This window comes from Achroia grisella, unplaced genomic scaffold, assembly GCF_030625045.1.
Source record: "Achroia grisella isolate CSIRO2021 unplaced genomic scaffold, CSIRO_AGI_Agris_v1 utg126, whole genome shotgun sequence".
NCBI lineage: Eukaryota > Metazoa > Arthropoda > Insecta > Lepidoptera > Pyralidae > Achroia > Achroia grisella.
In genome coordinates, this window is record NW_026712609.1 from 518,148 (window position 1) to 544,533 (window position 26,386).

Here is a 26,386-nt window from a genome sequence, read left to right on the forward strand (position 1 = left end):
ACAAATAAGGGACTTATGTAATATATCATTCGGTGGAAAATTGTCTTTTCTAGTTTATTCGTATCCTATCCTAGGTGAATTTTGAAAGGTATCTAATCCTCTCCCTTATATCGCTCTCATATAGATTGTAGTAAAACTAATCAATTTATAAGTTCACATTGTAAATACTATTATATGGATAATAAACTGCAGATAGTATTTATCTGTTCCTTTTCAAGCAGTACTATTTCCACATATTACTTTTAGTAATTCGTATTGAGTATTCAACCCACATCATTGTAATAATTTATATTACCATAATGTAAGTTGTTTACTTCTACTAAAGAGATATATTTCTTCTTTCTTTCTTCAAAAGGCGACCAAGGCTTTTTTTTTAGACGACACTCGACAAACGAGTGTATAATTATGTAGTGTAATAACCAAGCAATCATCCTTTTACAGTACTTCGACGTTTCTTCTTTGTCTGCAAATCCCACAGAGTACGCCTGTTCCGGAGATTAACTTTTTCTTTCGAGCTCAAAGTAAAATACTTAACGGTTTTTTAAAGCTTTGGATACAATAACGTATTCGAATAGTATAAGACAAGTAATTATTTCATATTATTTATGTATTTTTTTTATTCTCTACATATTATATTATGTAATAGACAACTGATAATATATATATATATATATATTAAATACTTACATTTTTTGTAAGTATGTACATGTATGAAATATATAGTGTTGTGTAGTGTAGAACTACTACTATTATGATGACATAGGCTTTGCTGTCTAATAGAAAGGTCCAAAACCGATACAAACAATCACACTTTTGAATACAAAATCGTATTCGCAACCATCGTAAATTCAATATCAATTCTCTGAATATCTACCAAAAATATAAATGAACATACTTTACGTACCTTACAACGCTAACAATTTAGTGTATAAACTGATCTTTATATAATTGTCATACAACATCAATATTACGGAGTATTATGATTACTTTGCCATGTCTTTGTCATGGGTGATGAACATGCCCACGTTAGAATTAATTTTATATACCAAAAGTAGCTTCCAGCTTCGTAACGAAGCTTTGTCGCCAAATGCTAATTGAAGCCTCTGGCAATTTGTTGAATTAAACCATAACGAAAATCCTAGTATGATAATTTTCTCAAATTACATCCGCCGTAATATAGACGACGAAATGACAATTTATAAATAAAGGATGTATTGTGCGTACAAAATTGGATTGTTAAATTATGAAATACTAGGTGATACTCACGATATTGTCTGCTGTTTTCGGATAAAAGATATTTTATGTTTGTACTTACAATACAATACAATCTTCACGTAAAATTTTGTTAGGATCTGTTTAGTTATTTAACTGTAGAAATGTAATAAATTGACAGATTTTATACTACGATGGCGACAAACAAGCATACGGCCCATCTGATGGTAAATGGTTACCTTAGCTTATGGACGCCAGAAACACCAGATTAATAGACACAAGATCGCATTTATAATATTAATATGTATCCATAGTAATTGAGTAATAAAGTAATCAATACCAGAAATGTAGTTAACGACGTAGTAGTTTCTTCTTGAATAGTTCAATAGGTAACTATATATATCCATCGTAGCACAAGTATTTAACTATATGTATAAGAAGCCGAGCCCTAGCTTAAATATGTGAAGTATGTGTTTAAATACTTCACATATTTTTAAAAGCATAGCATAGAATATATTTTCATATAAAAATAGACCACTTATGTTGTCATATAACTAGCAGTTAACCGCAACTTCCTCTGCGAGGATTTAAACTTTTTTAATTAATAAAAAATATATGTATTTATTATTTCGTAACATATATGGAATATTGATGTGTATTATTCTGCATTTATATAATGTAAACAACATTTTTAGAGACTATTCTTAATACGTAGACCATATATCAATGATTGTTCTATCCGTCTGTTCTGATATAAAATAACCTTCTGTTCTAATTTAAAATAAATAAATTCATGAATTCAATGTACAGAGGAAATCAGTATAAAATACCTATATTGATACTAATAAACAAAACTGTTAGAAGGAACCAATTACAGTTCGTTGAATCTCTAGTTGTTGTTGCCTTCATATCCACATTATTCTACATTCATAAAATTCACGGGCGTACACCCGCACGCGGCGCTAGTCACGTACGCAACACGAGGCCGCCCGCCTAACGAGACAAAAATCAATCTGCGCCCTCCCGGGTTCCGCGAACAGAATAATGGAAAACGTCATCTTCAAAGGAAGACGAAATGGATATTATCCAGCAACCATGTTATACCAGCCTATACCATTTATCTTTCAGGAAGTAACCGTTTTAGTTCAGAGAATATAGACAAAATTACGCCAAGCTCCGGAAAAATTAGGACAAAGCGGATTTTTAAATGAGCCGCCCTTTTATGTTATACAAGGTATGAAAAGTGCTTATCGATATGTGTGCTACTAAAAATATTACCTACGCAAGGTCAATCGACATCAATAATGTGTTTTTCATGAAAATCTCATTTCAACAACACGTTCGACTTTTGTAAGCACTGGAATATTATTTCACAACAGGCATAGATGTTGATGATAATATTTGTAACAAAACGGCTATTTCTGTAGGAGAGTCGAAAATTACAACAGCAACTTAAAAATACGACCTCCATCCGCACACCAAATGTTAACTAACAATTTATTAGGTGTATTGTTGTTTAAATAGTTTAAATTATATTAATATATACCATCAATCATTTTATCTCAGATAGTGCATGCGTGATAGGGAGGGATCCTGCAGCCCTTTGTTTTATTATGGCAGTTTTATTTATGGCATTACCGGAGAATCAGTCAGAAATAATTACTCACGCCGAGTTTTTTAGGGGTCGACAGTATTGAACTCACAACCTGTTGATCTAAGCCTGGTATGAAATTACTGGGCTATTATAGCCTAGTAATTTCTCTTAAATAAAAGTATAATTATCATTTATGCATAAAAAGAATAAATGTAACTTAGCTTTATAGTTTTACATTAAAATTATACCAAGTAATTTTGCCAAATCCCGCGAGTGGAAACATTATATGTAAAACACTCCTTTTTTAATTATTCGATAGATAACATAAAATATTTGTCATTTTTATGTTAAAATAATAAATTAAAAGTACTCCAAGCTGCTATCATACTCCTTTAAAATGTCTAGACACAGTTCGCGTTAAAAATTATGCCTAAACTCTTATTCAGTATATATAATATTATAATAATACATTAATATTATTTAACGAATATGTAGCCATTTTCGTATTAATAAAATTACTTCTTCATAATAAAGTTTGCATTATACTGTCCATATGTAGCATGAAAAATAATGAAAAATATATCTTTTATCATACATAACTCATGTACCACAAAACAATTATATCGAATAACCTAGCGTGTTGATCTTAGGACATTTATTCTCATCTTTATCATATATGTAAAACATACTATCCATATATGTAAAACAATTACATATTTATATAGACTACGCTTTAAGAATTTCCTTCCGCTTTCATAGATTTGGGCTTAGTTCTGTTAACTTATTTCGAAAGACGCAAATACCATAGTATGAATGACCCCCTAATATGACCCATATTCATGTTTATATATCCGTTAATTGTATTGCTTCGCAGGAATACTTTTAATTATTATAGAACCTGCTATATACTGTACAGATCAAATTTATAATTTAGAAAATAACCCTACATGATTACCACCAATAAAGTGTTCTTTTAATACAATAATAATAACATATAAGTCTCAATGAGGAAATAGAGTAAAAATAAATTATCTCATTCATCACCAAGATAAAAACTTAAAATATAGTACTCTCCCCTTATAAAGAAAGATCCATGCTCTACAGTAAATCATAAATGGATTGTTAGAGACAATTATGCTAGATAATTTAAAAATAAATCAACTACATCATTTATAATTACAATTTTAAGTGCAAAATTGCATGTTTTAGAACTATATTTGAAATAAAAATAATATTTTCTATATTCTAGGAATAATAAATTTGAAAGTATAATTATTTTGTAATTTGTTTATATCTCTAGTAGAATATTTTATAAAAGATCATCTAGTAAATTCTTTATTTGTATCTACTTATGTCTGTACAGTTAAAACAGGAAAATTTAAATGGCTTTGAAATGTAATTCCCTGAAAATATTTTTCAGTCAAGATCACGTTTAGCAAATATAGACACGGCTTACTATATGAAGAATTCTTAGTCATAAAGTAACATAACAGAAATGCATTTGTTTGAAAGGTTCGAAAAATCAAAAACATTTAATTTAATAATAAAAAGTAATAAGATAAGCATATTCTTGTTTCCGACAGTTTCACGTTTGTAAAACTAAGCTACGTAGATACATCAAGAAATATACATTATTAACATTGGTATCTCCCATGAATAATACTATAAAATTGGAACTGCAAATATATTTATCTTCAATTTATCGGCTCATGAACACCGTCACAGATATTTTAAATAAATTACCTACGTAATCATTGACGTATTATATAAATATTGCCAAATTAAGTGCAGATAAGCGGCGTAGTATCCTTACACCTATCTGTTTACGTATTCTATTTTATCTTTTTGACCACGTGCGAATATTTCAATTCAGACATGTGATTAGCTTCCATCACTACTGTAAAATGACTACTATAACATTCATATTATACAATAGAATCTTTGTAGTAGGTAAGTTTCGACAGCTAAATTTTACTTTAAATTAATTTGAAAAACTCTTACAAGTCTGCGTAATGTAAGTAGTGATTAATACATTTTTTTTATTTCGCAATAATTAGAAGGGAAATAATTTGTATTCAGTTAATCAATTAGTTGCCGAAGGAAACTTTATTCAATAGTTTCTTGTTGTATTTTGATAATTTATTTCTGTGCTTTAGATGTTTATTGTTTAACCAATCGTCTCTTGTTCTCTTGTTCTCTACCACCATACATTTTTACTCATTTTTAATGTTTCCTATCCTTATGCAGTTCTTCTATCATATGTATCTTTTTGTATCGATAACATCTCATTTGTAAAACATATCAATACTAGAACATTTAGAATATCCGTGTTGAATAAATTACACAGTATTAATCAAATATTAGAAAATGCTGTCTCAGTTTTCTAAATTGTATACCTACTAATTTGAAATTCCAAAATTCGGCTCATAAACTATTTCAAGAACGAAAAAACTCGCAGCCAAATTTATGTAGTCTTATTATCACACATAAGGGATGCGAAATTTTTAAAAAAACCACGCGAAAATTAATTATCAGTTTAGCCGTAAGTAATGAATGCTATCGTCGTGATATGCATGTCGCCGAATAATTTATAATATTCTATTAATAAGTGTAATATCAAGGATATTATGTAATTAATTTATTACGAAGCCAATAGTTACGATACAAATTGACCTGGTTATAGTTGGTATGACGTCTTCTCTGACCTCAGAACGACGAACGGCCGCACGCCGCTTCGTGCTCGAAGGTTGACATGAGTTTTCCGATATTGCTATGTATCGACTGAAACATACATAAATATATTAATTTAAACTGCCAAAGCGTTATTTGTCATGAAGAAATGTTGCTTACTAAAGCAAAACGAATTTAAAGTAATAAATCATTGGCAACACAACAATCGTTATCTAGCATGTTAGTGTATATTTTATACAGACAAAATAAGAATTTACATGATAAGAGATACCGATTATAGGCAAATTTATTAAAGTTATTAGATCCCTGATTTACATTCATACAAGGAGAATTTTTGTGATGAATGAATTATACTCTAATTTAAGATTTTCTTATAAAACAATATCAATCACGATAAAGACCAAAAGTTTGTGTAATATTGACTAAATACAATATAATACATATAATGCATACGAAGTGGAATAGGTAAAAGTCGGATTAAGAATCTATGTATGTGCGTTGAAAATATTTTAAATGGATAGGATTTTTTTATATAGAAAGTACCCGACATTGTCTTTTTACGCTCCCCACTTTATATCGAATACTTTTCCGGTAAATGTGTTATTTGAAACAGGAACTCTTAACCCTTAACCTTTATCTTTAATTTTTTTTTTCACATATTCGAACGTGACACTAGGCATGAGCATACAAATTCAGCAGAATTCCATGAAACCTATTAATTTGGCATGAAAACAGTATTGCCGCGTTCTGACGCCTAAGTTATGTATGAGAATAATTAGGCACAAATTCTTAGAAAACGTCAATCTCTACTGATATGTCAAAAATGTGATGTATGTACATAATAATGATAAATGTGTGAGAGTGTATACACACACAGCCTATAGCTTTGCAATTCTTAAACGAAATATGAATGTAAAGCGAAATATCTTTAACTTATCCATTGGGAGTCTATATTAACAGACAGTCTATAAAATACATCATTTATTTATTGGCAATTAACGTTTACAATGCTGGTTATAATGTCAATTATAAGCAACATGCATGCATGTTCATTTTACTGTTACCTATTTGGACAATACTACGAATTAATGACACGGTGAAGTAAAAAAATTATATTTAAAATTTTTAAATTTCATTCAAGTATTCAAGAGATTCTATAGTTTAAAGTGAGCTAAATCAATTTACCAATTCCCTCTAACTTACACTTGACAGAAACAACAAAATATTCTAGCGTTGTCCAACGTTTATTTAATAGTATCTACAGGTACAAATAAGCCTTGAATAGAACCGAATTCCAACGACCCCGAACTTCCACTGTAACGACTTGATTGTTTTGTTTTTCAACAATAAATTATTCTATTTCAGTATGTATGTTTTTGTTCTGCGTCGTGGGGAGATATATTCATATATTACTCTTATGACCGCCGAGTATCATAATAAAAAGAAAATAGTTACTACTTAGATATAAAAGTAACAAAATAGCGGTAACATTAGTTAATGAGTAATTCGAAAGAAACGTAATATGTTAATATTAACATAAACAACAACAATAATAATAATATTGGTTTTATAAACCTTGACCTAACATAATGCTCATTCCGTCATCTTCTATTGATTTCTTCTGGAAATCTTAAATACATTCTTCAATCATATTAATTTAGCTCTTCCATTACACTTAATTATTTCTAGGCGCAAATGAAAACGACTGTCAATAGAGGCCAGCTACGGTCTAATGAAAATAATGACACACATACCCAATATATAGTTTTTATGTCCTTGATGCAATAAACAAATTAATAAAGAAATAACGTTAAATACAAATTAATATATTTTATTGATACATATTATTGATACGCTAGTGCATTTTATGATCATATACCATAACTATTTCAATATAGGTAAAACTATTTTAATTGTACATAATGTGACATATCACATTATGTACAATTAAAATAGTTTTACCTGACGCAACAGTTTACAACTACAACAAGCAGATAACAGGATAGAACGATACAGTTAATATCTGACGGGCTCGCGCATGTCTATTGTCACGTCGGCGTCGCCACGTCCATCTAAGGTCAAAAACAGTTTAATCGATTGAAATTATTCACATGTTATTACTATATGATATCATGTGAATTATTACTACTTAAATTTTTAGTACTTTTATTACTAAGAATACTGATTTTATTATATTTAATGCTACATATATTCAAATACTTATAATTATGGCAAATAATACATTGTAAACATTTTAATTTTTGAATAAGACACAGCTGAATGTACAATATGATTATTGTTCAAGTGACTACCAACTGTATACTAATTTAATGTAGGTCATGGTTGTTTATATTTAATTTATAAATTTATTTTACTCATTTTTATAATTGTCCATACATTAAATATTGAATTGCTATTATTGAAAAATACATAACAATTTGCATTAAACTGCCAAAATCAGGTATGTGTGTGTGTTCAGTGTTCAATATGATTTAAGTTTTGTAGTTAATACTATGTAACTAGGTTAATCTACTGAGACTAAATAAGACTATAACATAATGTGTAAGGATGGAAAGAAAATTCTGTCCGGTTTTATCAAAATGGGACAAAGGAAGGAAATATATTAACAATTTTATCGAAATTGGGCGGCCGCAACCTGAATAAGCTTACAAAGACTTACATATTTCACAGTCAACAATTTTCCCCTATAACTACTTATTTGGCATCAAATGTATCTCTGACGACAGTGTAAAATAGGATGCTGTCATTGATACATGTCGTAGTGATTTACGTGTTGACTTTCTGACTGTGTCTATTGATACTGAGTCATACTTGTGTAACTAGATCAGTGAGACGGTAGGGTAGCTATACGATAACGGACAAATCACCATAATACGTCACCCCAGAGAACCCCACCGCTGTCTAACCTAAAATTATTGTGTTACTTATTGGTATAGTACTACACTTATAATTTTATTGTATTTCAAGACGTAAATATAAAATAATTTAAAAAACGAGTCCTTTAGATCTTTTTAGGTGGGTATCTAAAAGGCCAATAGCACTACTAAGTGTTCTTAATGTACAAATTATTTTGGTATTAAAAAACCAAAACCCTTAAGGTCAATTAAAAAGATCACAATAAGTAATTAGTATTAATTGCGCTGAATGAACGGTTATTTTTTGTTACCTTTCGAAATTAAAATTTATTAAGCTATTGAAGATGAAACCTACAAGAATTTTCATTAATTTCACTATTTAATAAACATTTTAGACTGAAGTAGATGTAAGGAGCCGGTAAGCCGATTTGCGTCGAAAGAGCATTTTGATACTCAATTAGATGCCGGTTCTCAGTATTACACGGCTTGTTATTTTTCTAACTCTACTACTAATAACCAATATCAACAATTGCAATTTGCAACCAATTTCAATTTATCAAAGTACATTTTTTATTATATTTATTGTAGCACGGAACTGTCATGCTAAATGCTCATCATGAAGTAAAATATTTTTATATCATATCAAAATATATTAATTCATGTAGTTGTAAAGCTTTTGTAATATATTAAATATACCATCCGTTCGTAATGTAGATTTAGCCGAAATTTAAATAAATTGAAACCCTACCCTCACTTTTAGAAATGTAATTGTCTATATTAATTAACTAATTAATATTAATTAACTACACAATATTCGTATGTGTAAACTGATGACAGAAATGGATAATTTACCAATCACTTTCTGTTCTATATTAGTATTTTCTATTTTCTCTTTATTAATCATATGTTCTCTATCATACATAGTCTTCGTGGTCAAAGCTGATTCATTTAAGTTTGTCACTATTGCTTCTAATAAACGGCGCCATAGCAAAGTAGGTTGCATGATTTTTAACTGGGTCTTTGCGTTCTTTTCATTCTGTATAGTTTTTATTGTGGAACAGTCACCTAATTAGTAATGCATACAGTATTACTCATACTTTAGGTAGAGAGTTTCTAGTTTATCGAATTTAATATTAGTGTTATCAGTCAAGATCGGGTGTAGGTATTAGTACAATTAGTACAACTAGATAATTGTGAACTCTATGTACGTATTATCTTATTTAATATTATAATAATAGCAATTCCTATCAATTAAGAGCTTAATATTATTATTTAAAACTTTTTTTCTTTATGCAATTATTTATGAAGTTATTAGCATTTCTGTACAATAATGATTATCTAAATATTATATTATTATAAAGATAATAGTGAAAATTGTTTCGAAATTCTTTGTTTGGTTTGCAGATATAAGTGCCCGACACAAATATCTTACGGTATATAAATATATGAAATCTTGTGGAGTAAATTTATATTTCACATAAAAGAATTAATGAAATCGACAGGAAGGTAGGGAGTATTGTAATTTCCAACTAAGCACGAAATTACTAAGTCGTTTAATTTCCTACTTTAATTTCCACAAAATATGTCATGAAATTGGAGTGATTCGACTTCCACGAATATTTGGAAACAATCCAAGACATAACAATACGAATATAATATTTGAAATCTCCTTTTAACATATTACGTTGTTTTTTGTTTTCTCCACGATAAAGACCAATCTAGATATATATCGTTTAGAAAACATAAAAACAACATGATATTTTTTTGGTATCTTTAAAGATAGTTACTATCTGTTGTCGCGACTAGTTATCAAGTATTAAGAGTGGACCAAATGCTGAGGACCTTCGCCTGGTGCTAATCGAAATATGAAGACCCTTTCCTACAATATAGTATGTCGACAATTATAACAAGAATTAAGAAAAATATCACAACATATTACATTTTGTATTCAGCATTATGTTAAACTCATGACCTTTGGCTTCTATGAGTCAGGGTATACCTACTCGTATAGTGGTTAACAAAATCACGCTCATGACCTTTCAGAACTTATACACCGCAAAGGTTATGAGTTCAATTTTGAACATACGTAAACTGATAACAAAGTAAATTAAGCTGTAGTGATCAGTAGGGTCACCCTCTACCACTTTCGATTAAAATAATAATCCCGCAAAATATGGACATGTCATATTTTACAACCACAGCAACGTCGACATTACCTGTGCATCTCAGTACCTCATCTAAAATTATAGCCATGAATGTATATATCATAGATTGTAATGAAATCGGAACACTGAATAAGAATAAAAAGTAATTTATTCTTTCAGGCATACTACACTAGATCGAACAAGTGTTTAAACTGTAAAAATTGGTCAAGGCACTTACTTACGTAGTAGTACTATCAGATTTACAAAACTGCGTTGAGTGAAACCATGTAAACGTGTAGACAACAATGTTTTAAAAAGTGAATTATATATTTTAATTTTATTTTCTTATAGAACATATTTGATGCTGTTTTTCGCCAACGAATATCTCGTCTTGAATAACAAAATATAGAATATATTGGATCTACTACTAGATATTCAGATATAGATAGTAGAATGATTTTGTTTCCCATAATGTTAGATTACTATACTTGTAGTATTTCCATAATCATTTGATTTTTATAAGTAGAATATATCGTTTGAAATACGCTTACATACATATGTAGATAAAAAGAATTCTCTGTTGCATCCAATATCCAAACCTATATGTTTTAACTCAATAAAGTATATCTTAGTAGGTACCTAATTAAAAATACTAAGTGTTATGTTTTAAAAATCAATATAATTTCTCTATTCATTGAGATGTTTATAATCTGCAAACCAAATATCGTTTATACCTAATCAAAATATATTAATAACAACTTCGTACAAAGTTCTCACAAACAAGTATATTTTATAATATGTACAACATACATTACCTTTTTTATGGTACTAACATTTTTATCGCAAAAACCTACCTTATGCCTTAATATTCTTTTAAGCAATTTATTGGTCTAGTGATTGTAACAGCGTAACAAAAAGGTGAAGTGGAAAAAAACTGTTATCTCACGTCAATCGCATGACAGAAATAGAATATTACTTTCACAAAAACAGATCAAGTGTAAATATAGCCAAATATCTTAATATCTAGAAATAGGCCCATAGCTATCATAGATAATAAAGTTGTTGTAGTCACTAAGAACTACTTTATCAATACTATTAGGTACTACAGCATTTTTAACATATTGCGTATATCTTATGAATCCATATCTTTGAGATACTAATCACTTAATAAGTGATTAATATCCCTAAGGTCAAATTTTATATACTGGAAACTAATACAAGATTATATTGTAATCGCGATAAATAAAAGAAGCCTCGAATCTATTTACTTCCTACCCAAAACAAGTGGATAACCACACCAACAAACCAAAGCGATAACAAACTGTGTCAAGAACACATCAACCAAATTAAATGTAAGAACCACTACTAATTGTCACTGACCGTTATGTGACCAGAGTTTCAGGCGTCGCGTCGGCTTGAGCAACTCTACGTACCATTTGAATTTTGTTATTGAGTATATTGAGTTATATGCTCAATAATAGAATTCAAATGATACGTAGAGGCTTGTTAAATCATCAAATATATATTATCATATATACTTAGAATTCTGTCAATATACATATAAACCTATTAGCACATTTTTAACATCAAAAAGAACTTTTTAAATATGGTACAAAACTATTCTGACATCTTTTTAGTTTATATCTATTAGTTTCCACTGTAAGATGTAGATACATATGACCTTATGTAGCATATAGTGTAATGGATCTCGTAGACTACTACACAAATTGAACTGAGCTATTTGGCAGTATTCATCGACTGTAACTTGTTGTCACGTATATGACGTATTACAAACCAGTCGGTATAAATATAAATTTTATCTTCTAGTTTTATCACAGATTTATGTACATTATCTATATAAAATGGATAATAATCCACAAAAAATATTGTACAGTATCTTTCTAATAGAGTTACGACGCCATTTGATGAAAAGTATGTCCCTCTGCTTTTAATTGCATTTAGACAGAAGCAGTCGTGTCAATGGATCCTCTTAGAGAACCCCTTGGTTCGGTTACAACATAACAAATCCAATCAGGAAAGAGCCGCGTGACGTTCCTATTCAACTAATCCGGTACCTACGTCACGCATGTAATTGCTTTAGCAACTCTTTCCCCTCGTAAGAGGAAATTAGAATGACTGAATGGATCCAGATTACCTACCAATGTTCACAATACTTGGAAAACGATATTTTTGTATATAGCACTGATGACGATACGAACATAGTACAGGTCACCGAAGTATTCACCGTGAAGCTTCAGTTTAGCGATAGCGCTCGCAGCTAATAGACGTTTTAACCACTATTGCGCCTTATAAAATTATAATCGTAACTTCAACTTGTGTTCGAATAATTTTTCGTTTAATATTTATTTCTTTTTGCTATTATTATTTTTTGTGAACTGTTTTGAGAAATGCGCGTGTGCGCCGAGAGACAAAGTGTTCGTTTCGCGTCAGCCCGTTGGCTACGACGCCGTGCTGGAAGGATGGCACATTCAATTGAAATGTTGCATTTGCAGTTCAAACGGATGTTGAACAAGGAGCTGAGCCATTTCTCCGAGTCGAGCAAGTCCGGAAACCAGATCTCGGAGTACATTTGCTCGACTTTCTTGGGTAAGTCATCTCATTTACGTATTTTTATTATGTTTTCAAGTATTTTTAATCTAATGGCAGATAAGCTGGTAGTAGTAACCGTCACTTATCTATACATGAACAACATTGCAAAATATGTTATGCCAGTAATACCTTTCATGTGCTGTTATTTATAAAGACCATGACGGGCCTACGTAATCTGTAATATCACTATGATATCTTACGCTTCATACCAGATCACAGCTTACCTAGCAAGTTGCTGGCAGCTGAAATAGGTGAGACAGGCTCTCAGGGAAACTATTTATTCTGAAGCACATGTGAAAAAACTGCCCCTGAATTAATTAAAAAAGCAATAAGTAGACTAAAAAAATTTAAAAATATGCTGGAAGCTTCTGTGTGTAAAAGGTAGACAATGACATTTTGTCAAATATTACTCTTGTTATGAACATTACAACGGCACATTACTCTTAGCGTATTTGAATTCAGAACTTCCATCATGACATACCAGTCGGAATTTTCAGTGACACGAAATTCTGGATTCATTCCAATGAATAATATCTAATGAGATGTTTTTTATTAGGATAGGATAGTAAACAAATAACCCACTATGAAAGAAAGAATAAATCTGATAATAACACTGCAATCTGATTTTAAATCTAATAAACATAATTGTAATTACTCTAGACTCTAGACATACCTGAAGGTAAATGTTAACTATTACTAAATGCAACACCACTACATTTATCAACCATTGTTATTCTACACTTGTTAGCGTTTGTTGTGATTAGTTTTTAATTTTGGAATTAGTGTCGAATATTTTACAAAGCCAAGTCATTTGATCTTTCCTATAAAAATGTATTAATGTAGTATAAATTAAATAAATCGCTGCAGCTTATATAAGACACACAAACAAAATAAACTACAATATAGATAATTTCATTGGTACAAAATTAATGCTACGTTCTTATTTTTTTTTTTATAGTTTTGTATTCTAACTAGACTCTATCTTCGGGCTCTACTCTTCTAACGATAGTCTAAGTATCAGTATTTTAATAAAACGTAAAAGGCTTACAAAATTATTTTTGTCATTGTCTTATGTTTATGTTTTATTTATAACATACAGTAAGACATATATAATATACTGAAGAACACATGTGTGATGTATACTGGTCTGTGTAATATTATTAATGGTTTTCTAATTTAAAAACAGGAATAATATCATATTAACTTTCTTAAATATTTATATGAAGTTAGGAAAACTTACGGTAGTTACCTAAAATAGTTAGGGTTATTAGTAAAATAAATTTAGTTAAACACTAACGACGGTTGATAGAGGTTTATTGCTAAAAGTTATAATTAGAAATAGAGCCTCATTCTATTAATTGCCTGACTCAGAAGTGCGTCACAGGGGTACAAACAATATAAAAAATTCAAAACTTCATTCCCTGTGGTCGAATGACGTCAAAGCCCTTAATACGTCGTCGCTACGACGCCGCCCGCCCAAATGTTAGTATTATCAACGCCCTCTAAATAGGTTGCAATTAAGTATGTATGAAACAATTGTTTGCGTATAAGCTTTTGATTATACGTTATTTTATTGTCCTAAACTTGTCCATGCACTTATCATTTTGAGTCAAACTAGAGCCAATTATTTGCTTATGAAATGTAGATTAACACTGTGTAATAATCCCAAATAATATGAATTCTTTCGTAACGACTCCTTAAAAAACGACTTCTTAAAAAACTTTTATCAATTCTTTTTACAATCTAATATTGTCAAGATATTTGTACACGACGGAATTTTTAATTCCACTTACTTCAAAAATACAGTAATTAGAACCGTTCTTGATGTAATATAGTCAGTCATCCTGTTAATCTTCAAGCTATTTAAGTATCCATTATTTACATATAATATATTATATGTAGTACGTACAAATGCGATCCCGTTAATACTAACTAATGCCAAACATAACTTGTTTGCCAGTTTGTTCAGCGCCCGAATATTCCGCCTGTAACTGCTATAGTTTATTTGTGTCAATATAATATTATATGTCTGATATTAATTGGAGAAGTTGTTAGCTCAATTAGTGAGATTGACTTATTACTTAGACAGCTATTATGGGTTGTAATACAGTTGTTTTGTAATAGCGCAATATACTACTATGATTACTAAGTGAATTGTCCCATACACTATCTGAAGTATCCACTTACTTATATTTACTTGTTCATCTATTTTATGAAATTTTAAAGATATGATATCATTATATATATCATTCATAAACATCATTGTAAAATTGATATATAAATCTTTGCTATAAATAATACTTTTTATGTCTGTATAAAAATAAAATTAAAGCACCCATTCTTAGCGATCTACGCTCCATTCCAATAATAAATATGTAAGCTTCTACTTACTTATTTTATACTTAGTTATTATGATTTTTATCCAAAAGTTACAATGATGAAAGACTAATTGACTTTGTGCATACTTACTCGTAGATCATTTTGTTCTACACGTTAATATAAGCAAGGTCGCGGATAAAAGTGAATTACAATACCTACATAACAAAACCTGTGTGCTACTCAACTACTGTGTGCTATTAAAAGCGAATATAAAAAAAATATATAAAATAGCGAACATATAATCTATGGTAAAAATGATTTAATAAATATTAATAATTAATTATTAATAAATATTTTCTAAATACGTAATCCTCCACAATTCAATAATCTATAACACTTACATCATACAATGATGATTAAGAAGAGATTGATGATTTGCCATCTATGAGCACTGCATTCGTATTGTAACGGGGAATGCACTCATTTTGGGTAAGGGAGCGTCAATCCAATATACATATACAAGGTAATACTTTGGATATAACTTGATATAAGAATACCTCATATTTCATATCTTATGATCTCAGTTCCAACTTTACTTGAAAAAGATCAACATTTCGTAGTATTATATTTCTAACCTAAAATACTTATATTACGATGTCATCTAAAATTTTCTTACATGCAAATAAACACCCTCAAATGGATAACCTCCTGACTCCTGTATGTTTGTTAACCTGTCGATTAACAAAAAAATATATATTTACGAGTATACGGAACTATCAAAATTATTATATTTAACAAGATCGTGTTGCTGTCATACTTACTCAAAGGCTAAACAATAAGTTCCGGAAAGTAACACAATTACACTTTCTCACTTAATGACCATTAGCTTTACATATATCTCCAAACAGCATCTCACTATCATTGTAATAAATTACAGAAATAGTTTTATCTGCGGGTTATAAAAAGCGGGTTATGACCCCCGAGCGCACGCGTATATACTTGACAACAACAATATTAATCTGCTGGTATACCATCTGGCATTTTATTATCACTACATAACATGATACTAGGAGCGTCCTTGTGTCTGTCATTGTATAAAAAAATAAATTACCTTATCACTCCTCTTTATTTATAGTACAACTAGCTAACCACACCTATCGTTGTGTAAAATTAATATTTTGAAGTCATAATATATAAATATCCTAAATCTAGTCCTCTAATTTAATTACGGGCTTAAACCCTAAAGTTGCTGATCTATCTCGTGAAAAGCGTTAGCTCAACAAATATGAACAAAATTCCTTACACATGAAGAAAAGAAAGCATTAACATCTAAATTACATATGACCTATTCATGTATTACTAGTTCTGCAGGAAGGTCTTGCCTCTTGTCTGCCAAATTACATTGGATATATAGATTGAACCATTATTACTTGACACCAGCAATAGATAAGACATGTAGAGTTTAAATCGCCTGTGACCCCTGATTAGGTACAATCAACTTGATACGAGTATGAATCGTAACGTCAAGTTGATCAATATTATCGTAGGGAACACAAATATCTATCAGAATTTGCATAGGTGCATATTTTTTATAACCATCTGAAGTTATAAATACCTTAATATTTATAATATTTTTATGTAACAATATTTTAAATTTCAATAACGCGTATGATAAATACTTTATTTTTATCATTATAATAAAACATTGCTATTTGTTTCTAATAATATAATAATTAGACGGAAATAAAAGTTTGTTATTAAATAAAATAAAAACATTTGTTCGGTAAACATTCAATTAACGCGACACACAATGAAACAAGAGAATATACAGTAGAACGAGCAATGATTATACGTATATGTATCACAATACAGTACGAAAACCATAAAATAATGAAAATGGCATTAGAACAAAATGCAAAAGGCATTAGAACAACAATAAATATATAATGGATAAAAACACAAAGGGAAACTTGTAAACATATATATTTGTGTATATGTTAACCAATTTCTCTTTGTTTGTGCGTGGTGACAGTGATCAATAAAGTATGTATTGATGTTTAGAGAATATGTAAGTGATTAGCATTTGTGGCGCTACAGTACTGTTTTTCTACAGAAAATTGAGGTCTGGTATTCAAATGACGCTTGTTATATTGTATAAGTAATGATTATCTTGTACCCGTCGCCAAAAAACGTAATAAAATGGATATAGAACAAATTGAGTACCAAAATAAAATATAGATATAAATGCGTATGATGAGAGACAGTTAAACTAATGTACGCAAACAAGGAACAATTATAATAATAATTTAACTATCATAAACCATAGGGTTTCAATTGAAATTATGGACATCTGTGTATGTAGTAGACGATTAACAGGTTTTTTATAGAATATATCGAGGCAATTGACGTACACTGCCCACTGTAAACAAATTCATTATAAAACCGTAGCTCGTAACTTCATGGCTTCTTCTATCAATTTGTTTACATTCGCTCTCACCCACAATATACATAAGTCTATTATATTAGATGATGTTATAATTGTGATTATTATACTGATAAGACAAATGAGTATGCAAATATTATTAACTTCGTTAACATGCAAGAGGATCTGGATATCTATACTTTTATGCGACCTACTGACATGTGTATTCATGCTGAATTTGCCATATCATCTCTCACGTTTTATAGCAATAACTGTAATCTTAAATAAATTGTTATAGTCTATACCATATTAAATTAATGACGCACAAAATATATAAATAGGTTTAATTCATTATATTTTATTACTTATTGATGTTGAAGTTTATCATGATCAAATCATAAATTACGCATCTTCCTACAGCAACGAAAGTTCACAAAATAGTTAGTTTTTTTGCCATACTTATAAATCAAAAAATCTTTTGGGACTGAAACCTATTAACAGATTTTAGTACATTACCTTTATTATTATTTTAGTGTGAGTTATGTTAGTGTATACTTTAAATTTGTGATAACCTATACATACTGTTATTTAACTACAACTTAATAAAAGTGTGGAGAAATGATTCCTCAGTGAAATGGGTCCTTTCTCTCTGATATCAAATTAAAAAAATATTCTACCTACATTTGTCATATATTGTATATAGATTTTATATTATATAATATACAATTAACATACGGTAATTGTAATTGTATATGGATAAAACAATTAGTCTTGTCCTCGGTAAATTTATCAGTAAAAGTAAACAATATAATTTATTAGTGTTATTTTTTTTAATTTTTCGATAATTATTTAATGTAGAATATTGATGTAGGACACATTATTATCACAGATAAACATATCAGACGGATTGACAGCGATAACACTGTGACGAGACAAAAATACATAATACGAATAACAAAACAGTATTTGAGAGTTTTATTATTAAGTATGTGTATACAAATAACATAAATAACACACACATAAATATATCTCCTTAATTTACACTTTTAGTAGAATAAGATATTTTGTAAATGTTTTCTTCGAATTATTTAATTAAAGTTATGGATACAGAAATTGGTATGCCTAACAAATTTATAATAATCGTTAACAATTCGCTATGCGTATAAAATGAAACTACCAGTTATATTCAAGGAATGCATGAATTTATTATGTCTTCACCACAAAAATGTATTAAGTCCACTATTGACGATGTTTTACTTCTCATAATTTATTTTTCGATAGACTTACAAACAGTATAAAACCCAGTTTTTGTAGCATTGAAACAATGATAAATCTCTATAATTGGAAACTGAAATTTTACAATCTACTATTTGTATTTGTGGGCAGTAGCCCACTACCTCTATTTGTATGTTCTTTCAAATATACTATTAACTATATCTAAACAAAGTCTATAACTATGTAACTATAGTAATTTCTTAAAAGTACCTTGGCTTTATAAAGTCATTACATATAATTGGTCCATATAAAACAATAATGCATAAAGCCTTGATATGAACTGATTATTTATCTATCCACACGCTACGAACAGTGACCAAAAGTGTTGCTATCAATCAAACACATCAACGTCACATGTTCACCTACTTTCTTTCGACATATACCTATTGGCATGGTTTTAATAGTGATAAATATCGAAACCATCCAGTATAATGGCCACTTACCTGCCTATTTCTAGACTATTTGTTCAGCTTTTAGATTTATTACAAAACGTTTTTAGGTCATTGGAACAATAGGTATTCCACACATTGCACTCTAATGATTAAATGCCTCTGAATTAATAATATCGATATCGGAATTATATCAGTATTTATGAAGAAAGTTTTTAGGTCAACTCGACAACAGATATTGTAATCTAATGAATATCTACTTATCTAATTAGGCGGAGAATTTTAGGAAAGTAATATTTGTCCGACTTATCATTTGTTCTTTTTGTGTTCGCTGTCATCCCTTTCAATGATTCAACTGAAAGCCTCTCTGTTTATTTTGGTACATATATAACTAATTTTTAAGTTCCGACTAAGTACTAAATAATATTTAACATCGTACGGAAAATAATTAGCAAACTATGGGTTGTCCAAATTTTACGTTAAATGTATTTTCGAAAGCTTATAATTTCTACATAATAATGTGTCTAATTATAATGTTTATTTACAGACAAGCAGCAAGAACTCGACTTACCTTCGTTGCAAGTGGATGAAGGCTCTGAACGTGCCAAGAAAAAGGAAAAGCCTCGCCATAGCGGTCCTGGGACTACCATGTCACAAGTAAGTTTTTTTAATGAACATCGAGTGCATCCGCCTGTATAGATGACCCGCATTGGTTTACGGGGCACCAGTAAAGAATGCACAATGAGGAAGATCATTGTTAGTCATAGTCAGTGATGCAATCTTGGCGTATTAATAACAAAGGTTTCCTGGAAGGACCGCGTGGAGGTCAAACTTACATATCATTGGTAACAAATAGGACACAAGGCTCCAATTACTAACAATAGTCCCAACTTCCCCCCCCCCCCCCTGTACAATATACAAAATACAAATTCTGAAATGTATTCAAAGGTAACAAAATATAAGGAATATAATGGTTAAGATCTTTTTATATACTCGTACGTACAACAATGTAAACCATTAAATTGATGACAAATCTAATTAGTTATAATTTTTATTTCACAGATATCTGGAGTTAAGCGAACATTAACTCATACCAACAGTTTTACGGGTGAGAGAGTTCCAAGATATGGAGTAGAAACACCCCATGAAGAAGAACTTGGCCGGCTTCTAGGTGATCTGGACCGTTGGGGAGTTGATATTTTCCGCATCGGGGACCTTTCATGTGGACGACCACTTACTGCTGTTGCTTACGCCGCGTTCACCTCTAGAGAGCTACTTACCACATTACAAATACCGGCACGCACATTCTTAGCCTTCGCTGTGACGTTAGAAGAGCATTACGTTCGTGATAATCCTTTCCATAACTCTCTGCATGCTGCCGATGTTACACAATCAACAAATGTACTTCTCAATACACCAGCTCTGGATGCCGTATTCACACCGATTGAAATATGCGCAGCACTGTTTGCAGCTTGCGTTCACGACGTAGACCATCCTGGCCTCACAAATCAGTTCCTTGTCAACTCTAGCTCAGAGCTGGCACTTATGTATAATGACGAGTCTGTACTAGAAAATCACCACCTTGCCGTTGCGTTTAAATTACTTCAAAATGATGGTTGCGATATATTTGTGAACTTGCATAAGAAGCAAAGGCAAACGCTCCGAAAAATGGTCATAGATATGGTGCTCTCAACTGATATGTCAAAGCATATGACTCTGCTCGCAGACTTGAAGACTATGGTCGAGACAAAGAAAGTAGCAGGAAGTGGAGTATTATTATTAGACAATTACACAGATAGAATACAAGTTTTGGAGAATCTCGTACATTGTGCCGATCTTAGTAACCCTACAAAGCCTCTATCTTTGTATAAACGGTGGGTAGGGTTACTTATGGAAGAATTCTTCCAACAAGGAGATCGTGAAAGAGAGCATGGCATGGACATTAGCCCTATGTGTGATAGGCATAATGCTACAATAGAGAAATCTCAAGTCGGTTTTATCGACTACATCGTGCACCCGCTTTGGGAGACATGGGCAGACCTTGTTCACCCTGATGCCCAAGATATTTTGGACACTCTAGAAGAAAACCGAGACTACTATCAAAGTATGATACCACCGTCACCACCACCAGCGCCAATTCAAACGCATTCTTTGACTGATGATGACCGCCCCGAACAAATTCGCTTTCAAGTAAGTATTTATAAACTTATATACATATATACGTTCTTACAGTATTGTACTTGCAGTCTAGAGCAATTAAACATGATCATTAAATAATAGGTAATACTGGTTTCAGATAAAATATTGCTAATAATCAAATTTTTGTAACACTATTATTATAACAGTTTTACAGATGCCAAAAGTTTTTTATGTTAACTGACTGAACAATGGAAAGATAATTAAATTAATCTTCGTTTATACTCTATACTCTCTTAGTGTATACTGATTGTACTACAATAACACTAAAAATGTATTTTTCGTGCAGGTGACATTAGAGGAAGGGGAAGGCTCAGAAGAATGCGAGGGAGAGGGTGATGGTGGAATGTGACGGAAACTATTGGGAATCTGTAAGAAACTCTCTGAAAAGATGCAGGTGTGGTGGAAGCTCTGGCAGTAAAGCGCAGAACCACGAGGCTGGGCAAGGCCGCCACCGAGGCAGCGCGATTTCTTGTTGGATAATAATAACACTTGTTGACGCTTAACGTCGAAATGCAACGATCTGCGGGTGTATCGTAACATTTCGATTATGATTATTTATATATGATTATTATGCAATGTTGTTTAGAGTTACCTAACGACTAAATATGTCCCTCCAATGACTGTGTAACATTCGATTGTCTAGTGTTTTACTATTGTTTCGTTTTGTCTAACCAAAGATATGGAAGTCGTTTCTTAAGTTCACAGAAATGTTCAATATCCCTGTAAGTAGATAGCATTCGGTTCGTAAATTTAAAGTCGTGTAAGTAGTTTTAGCCGCTGACACCGTATATACCGGGTCGGCTATGTAAGGACATTGAAAACGCTTATTAATTGGTATGAAAGGGTAATTTATATTGTCATATCATCCACTTTTCTCATATTTAATACGGGTTTGCGATAATGATGTTAATCACCAAAATATATTAACATGATAGGTATCCTTAATATAAATCTATTTTAAGGTAAATTTTAAAAATTGCCTTTCGGAGTTGTTGTTGTGTCTTTTTTCTGAATATATAATATTCGGCCAGCCTCTTACTGTGAAAAGACACGTTACCATGTTCATCCTCTTAGATAGCTTTACTTGATTTGGTAATAGCACCTCATTTCTTGTGGAGGATCGCTGGCGATCCCTTTACTTTTTCTCTTTAGAATAGTGTATTATTTTGTAAATTACGTATTGTACCTACTCTAGTTCTCGTTTACCCAAATATAAAAGAAATTAGTCATTGTACTTTCAAGTATAAGATTTTGTGTATACAACTAACGGCTTGAATTGTTTGATTAAAGTTAAGTACTAACAAACGAGTGGTTTGCGACTAAGTTTTCTTTTGAGTGAGTTCAAGTATTTTCAGAAGTTATATATAAGTGCAAACGGTAAAAGCATGCGGGCCGGGTGTTGCAATAGTACATACTAAGTAGATAGTTACAGAAGCACTCTCTCTTCGCACAACTTTCACAGTCATCTCTTGTGCTGTTCATGATTAGTCATTACTTGTTTCACGCTATTCTCTTTGTGATTACTAATATTATATTGACCTTGTAGCAGCAGATCTGATCCAAATTCCCCACCCATTATATTTATTTCGTTTCATAGTCATACATGTTATGTTTATAAACTGGCACTGCATTAGATTCAATAAATACAAGATGTCAAAGAATTTTGTTTTAAAATAGAATATTACTTAATAACCTGTATTACTTTTGCATTTCATTGTTATTCATCGTTATTAGTATACGGTTTTTATTACTTTTGAGCTGGTCTCCATGTTTTCATGTACTCAATTGATATTTGTATTCTTTGTTTTAAACTGGACATTAATTAGGTACATTTCGTTAAACGGTATATTTCTATCGTGTTTCCTAGTTGAGTATTATTTCGTGAGTATTTTCTAAGTCATCATTAGCATTCATCAGCGTCGAGAATGAAGGTCCAATGTACATTATTTTCGTAGGTAATTTAAGATTTGTTCGGCGATCAAAAATATTTAATTACAGAATTTCGCCATGATGTCTTCAAAATGGGAATGTATAGGATAGGATTTGGACATGAAAAAAAAAATAAAACGCTTAACTACTTGTGTGTTATAATAGACATTACGCTTAGAACAATTTGTTTTCTAATGTATATGTATTTGTAACGAAATTGTGTTGAATAATGTTCGTACTACAGTAGATCTGTGTATAAACAATGTACCCAATCTTTCGTAACTTCGTAACTCATATGTGAACAAATTAATAAATGTACCTACCTACTTTCCTGGATATTATGCAGGCATAGTATAGCATCGTCTCTTTTCTTATAAATAATGATGTATCTATCCAGCATACAAGCAATTTTCGAATGTAACACCGCGTTTAAATCAAAAATAGTTGTATAAAATGTGTCTAAAAGAGCGTCTATGTGTTGTAAAACAAGATTTATGTAGATATGTAAAAACGTTTCAAAAGGTATTTCCACTAAAATTTTGGACGCAGGACATGTATTTTGGTAAAGACGCGGTGTAACAGTCACTTAATTATACTTGTGCTGATCGCTATTAAGAGTATTTTCAATAGACTAATAATGAATTGCAATAGGTATATTAAAACTAAGGACCGACACTCAAATCTATAGTTTGACACTTTATGATAATACTTGCGAATTATAAAATGTCAGATTATACTACGATATTTACACCCACGAGCCTATATGACATGTCAAATACACAGCACATAGCTCGATTATCGGGCACAGTACCTATAATAAAATACTGTTATGCAGTTGTAAATGGCATGTCACAATTCAATAGAATTAGAATTACCTACTTAATAATTATTGTCAGTTTTTTTTCGCCAAAGTGGTTTCAGTGTTGTGTAAAATGTTTTGTCAGTATGGAGAACTATCGCTAAGATTGGATAATACCTAGATAAATTAATAATACCAAGTTAAAAGTGTGCAATGCTGGTCATTTGCATTACTTTATTTATGTTTAAAATAAAAATAGCTTGTAATAGTTTAAATGAATATTTGAGTTGAATTAAAAAATATTAATGTATTTAGAATAAAAAGATATGGGAGAAAACTCTTAAAAGCTGTTTTATTATTTCTGTACCTTTAACTTAAAAAAAGTTCTAACAATGAAAATAGACAATGATACGCCTACCTTAGAGTTAACACAATAAGTAGATCTTCATCTACTTCCAAGATAAGGAGAAGGCTCCAAAATAGGAACTACTGGAATGGAGCGAATTGGATTAGTGCGAATTGGAGTAGTGGCGGCACCATTCCTAGATGTACCATGTCAGATAGGCCGCAATGTAATCCTCCTTGAAAATCGCGGGTGTCCGTGTCCTAATCAGTTTTTTTATTCTGTTAAAACTCGTCTTGACCTAAGTAGGTATATACAAACCTACTTAGGTCAAGTAAAGGTACAATAAGAGAAATCTCGCCTGAGTTTGGGTGGATTCTCAATATATTTTTACTAGGAAGGACGGGATTAGTAATGGTAACTTGTGATCCAATGCTCCTCCTTGAATCCATCGTGGTTAATTCCTGATAAATAGTCTCAATGGACTAACTGACTTAACTTCATGCTCATCCTATCACCTTCCACTTGTGGTGCCCCGCCATTGTAAAGCGCAGTAGAGTGCACCTCACCGTTAATATCTAATGATAAAAAAAGTAACGTCAACATACGAGAAAATATTTTAATATTACTATTGTAATGCCTAGTAGTAGTAGGTGTAGTAGTACTACTATTAGTAAACATATAAAATAGCAATAAGAATAAGTGAAGGATTAGCGTGGTGGTACTGGAATTGAATAAATACTGTATGTATTTATTCAATTCCGGTAGATGATTATCCTAAGGAACCCGTTTAGATTTTGCACCGCTACACCCTCTTTCGAAATGCCCTAATTGGTACGAAATCGCATAGGGCAATCATCCCATTAAACCGATTTTGTGATCCCACTAACTAAATAAATACATAGTTGCAACTAAACTATGTATTTATTTAGTATATTTTAATTTGTGTTGAATCAAAACTGCAACAGTGTCCATTAAATTCTATTCTGTACTAAGAACTATACTGTTGTATCATACGTAATTTTTTATAGTACGATGATGGCAAACAGGTATTCGGCGTTTAGAATGGCAAACGGTTACCGCAGTCCATGGACTCCTGAAATGCCAATAATTCACGTGCGCTTTGCCGACCCTTAAAATACTTCTGTAAGCCGTTCTTGATGAAACCCCATTATATAGTTACTAGAGAACATCTCGAAAAATAGTTCATTTTACAACGTAACTGGAAGAAACTGATCTGACAAAGCACTGTCCGAGACGTAATAAAAAATTTCGTGTCTATGGTTAGCGGTGCAATAGTAAAAGGGACTCAAGCGAAATGGTTCCGTACTGCCTCAGAGATAGAGAGTATGAAAAGGACACATATACGCAGGCCTACATCAGGGACAAAATAAAATTTATATAAACCAACGTATGATTCATATTCATTGCATTATATACCCATATATAAAGAAGAACAAAAGGAAATAAATACCCAATAATAATAACACATGATAATTCTAGTGAAAAAGGGCCGTCTACTATTAAGGAAAGCAGAGCGCTTGTGTTATGGATACGAAACAACTGATACTTAATTACATTTTT

The 26,386-nt window shown here is 31.0% G+C and overlaps 1 protein-coding gene across 7 annotated transcripts in view; it reads left to right on the plus strand.

Moving 5' to 3' along the window:
- LOC131854993 (cAMP-specific 3',5'-cyclic phosphodiesterase) overlaps window positions 1–24,786 on the plus strand; it is a 346,930-nt gene extending 322,144 nt beyond the window's left edge. For all 7 annotated transcript variants that reach the window (XM_059206197.1, XM_059206193.1, XM_059206194.1 and 4 more), the window contains 4 exons: window positions 13,031–13,124; window positions 20,080–20,189; window positions 20,595–21,722; window positions 22,018–24,786. In XM_059206197.1, the coding sequence (XP_059062180.1) occupies window positions 13,031–13,124; window positions 20,080–20,189; window positions 20,595–21,722; window positions 22,018–22,080 (1,395 nt within the window). In that variant the 3' untranslated portion in view covers window positions 22,081–24,786. The remainder of the gene's footprint in view (window positions 1–13,030; window positions 13,125–20,079; window positions 20,190–20,594; window positions 21,723–22,017) is intronic.
- Window positions 24,787–26,386: the final 1,600 nt, after the last annotated feature.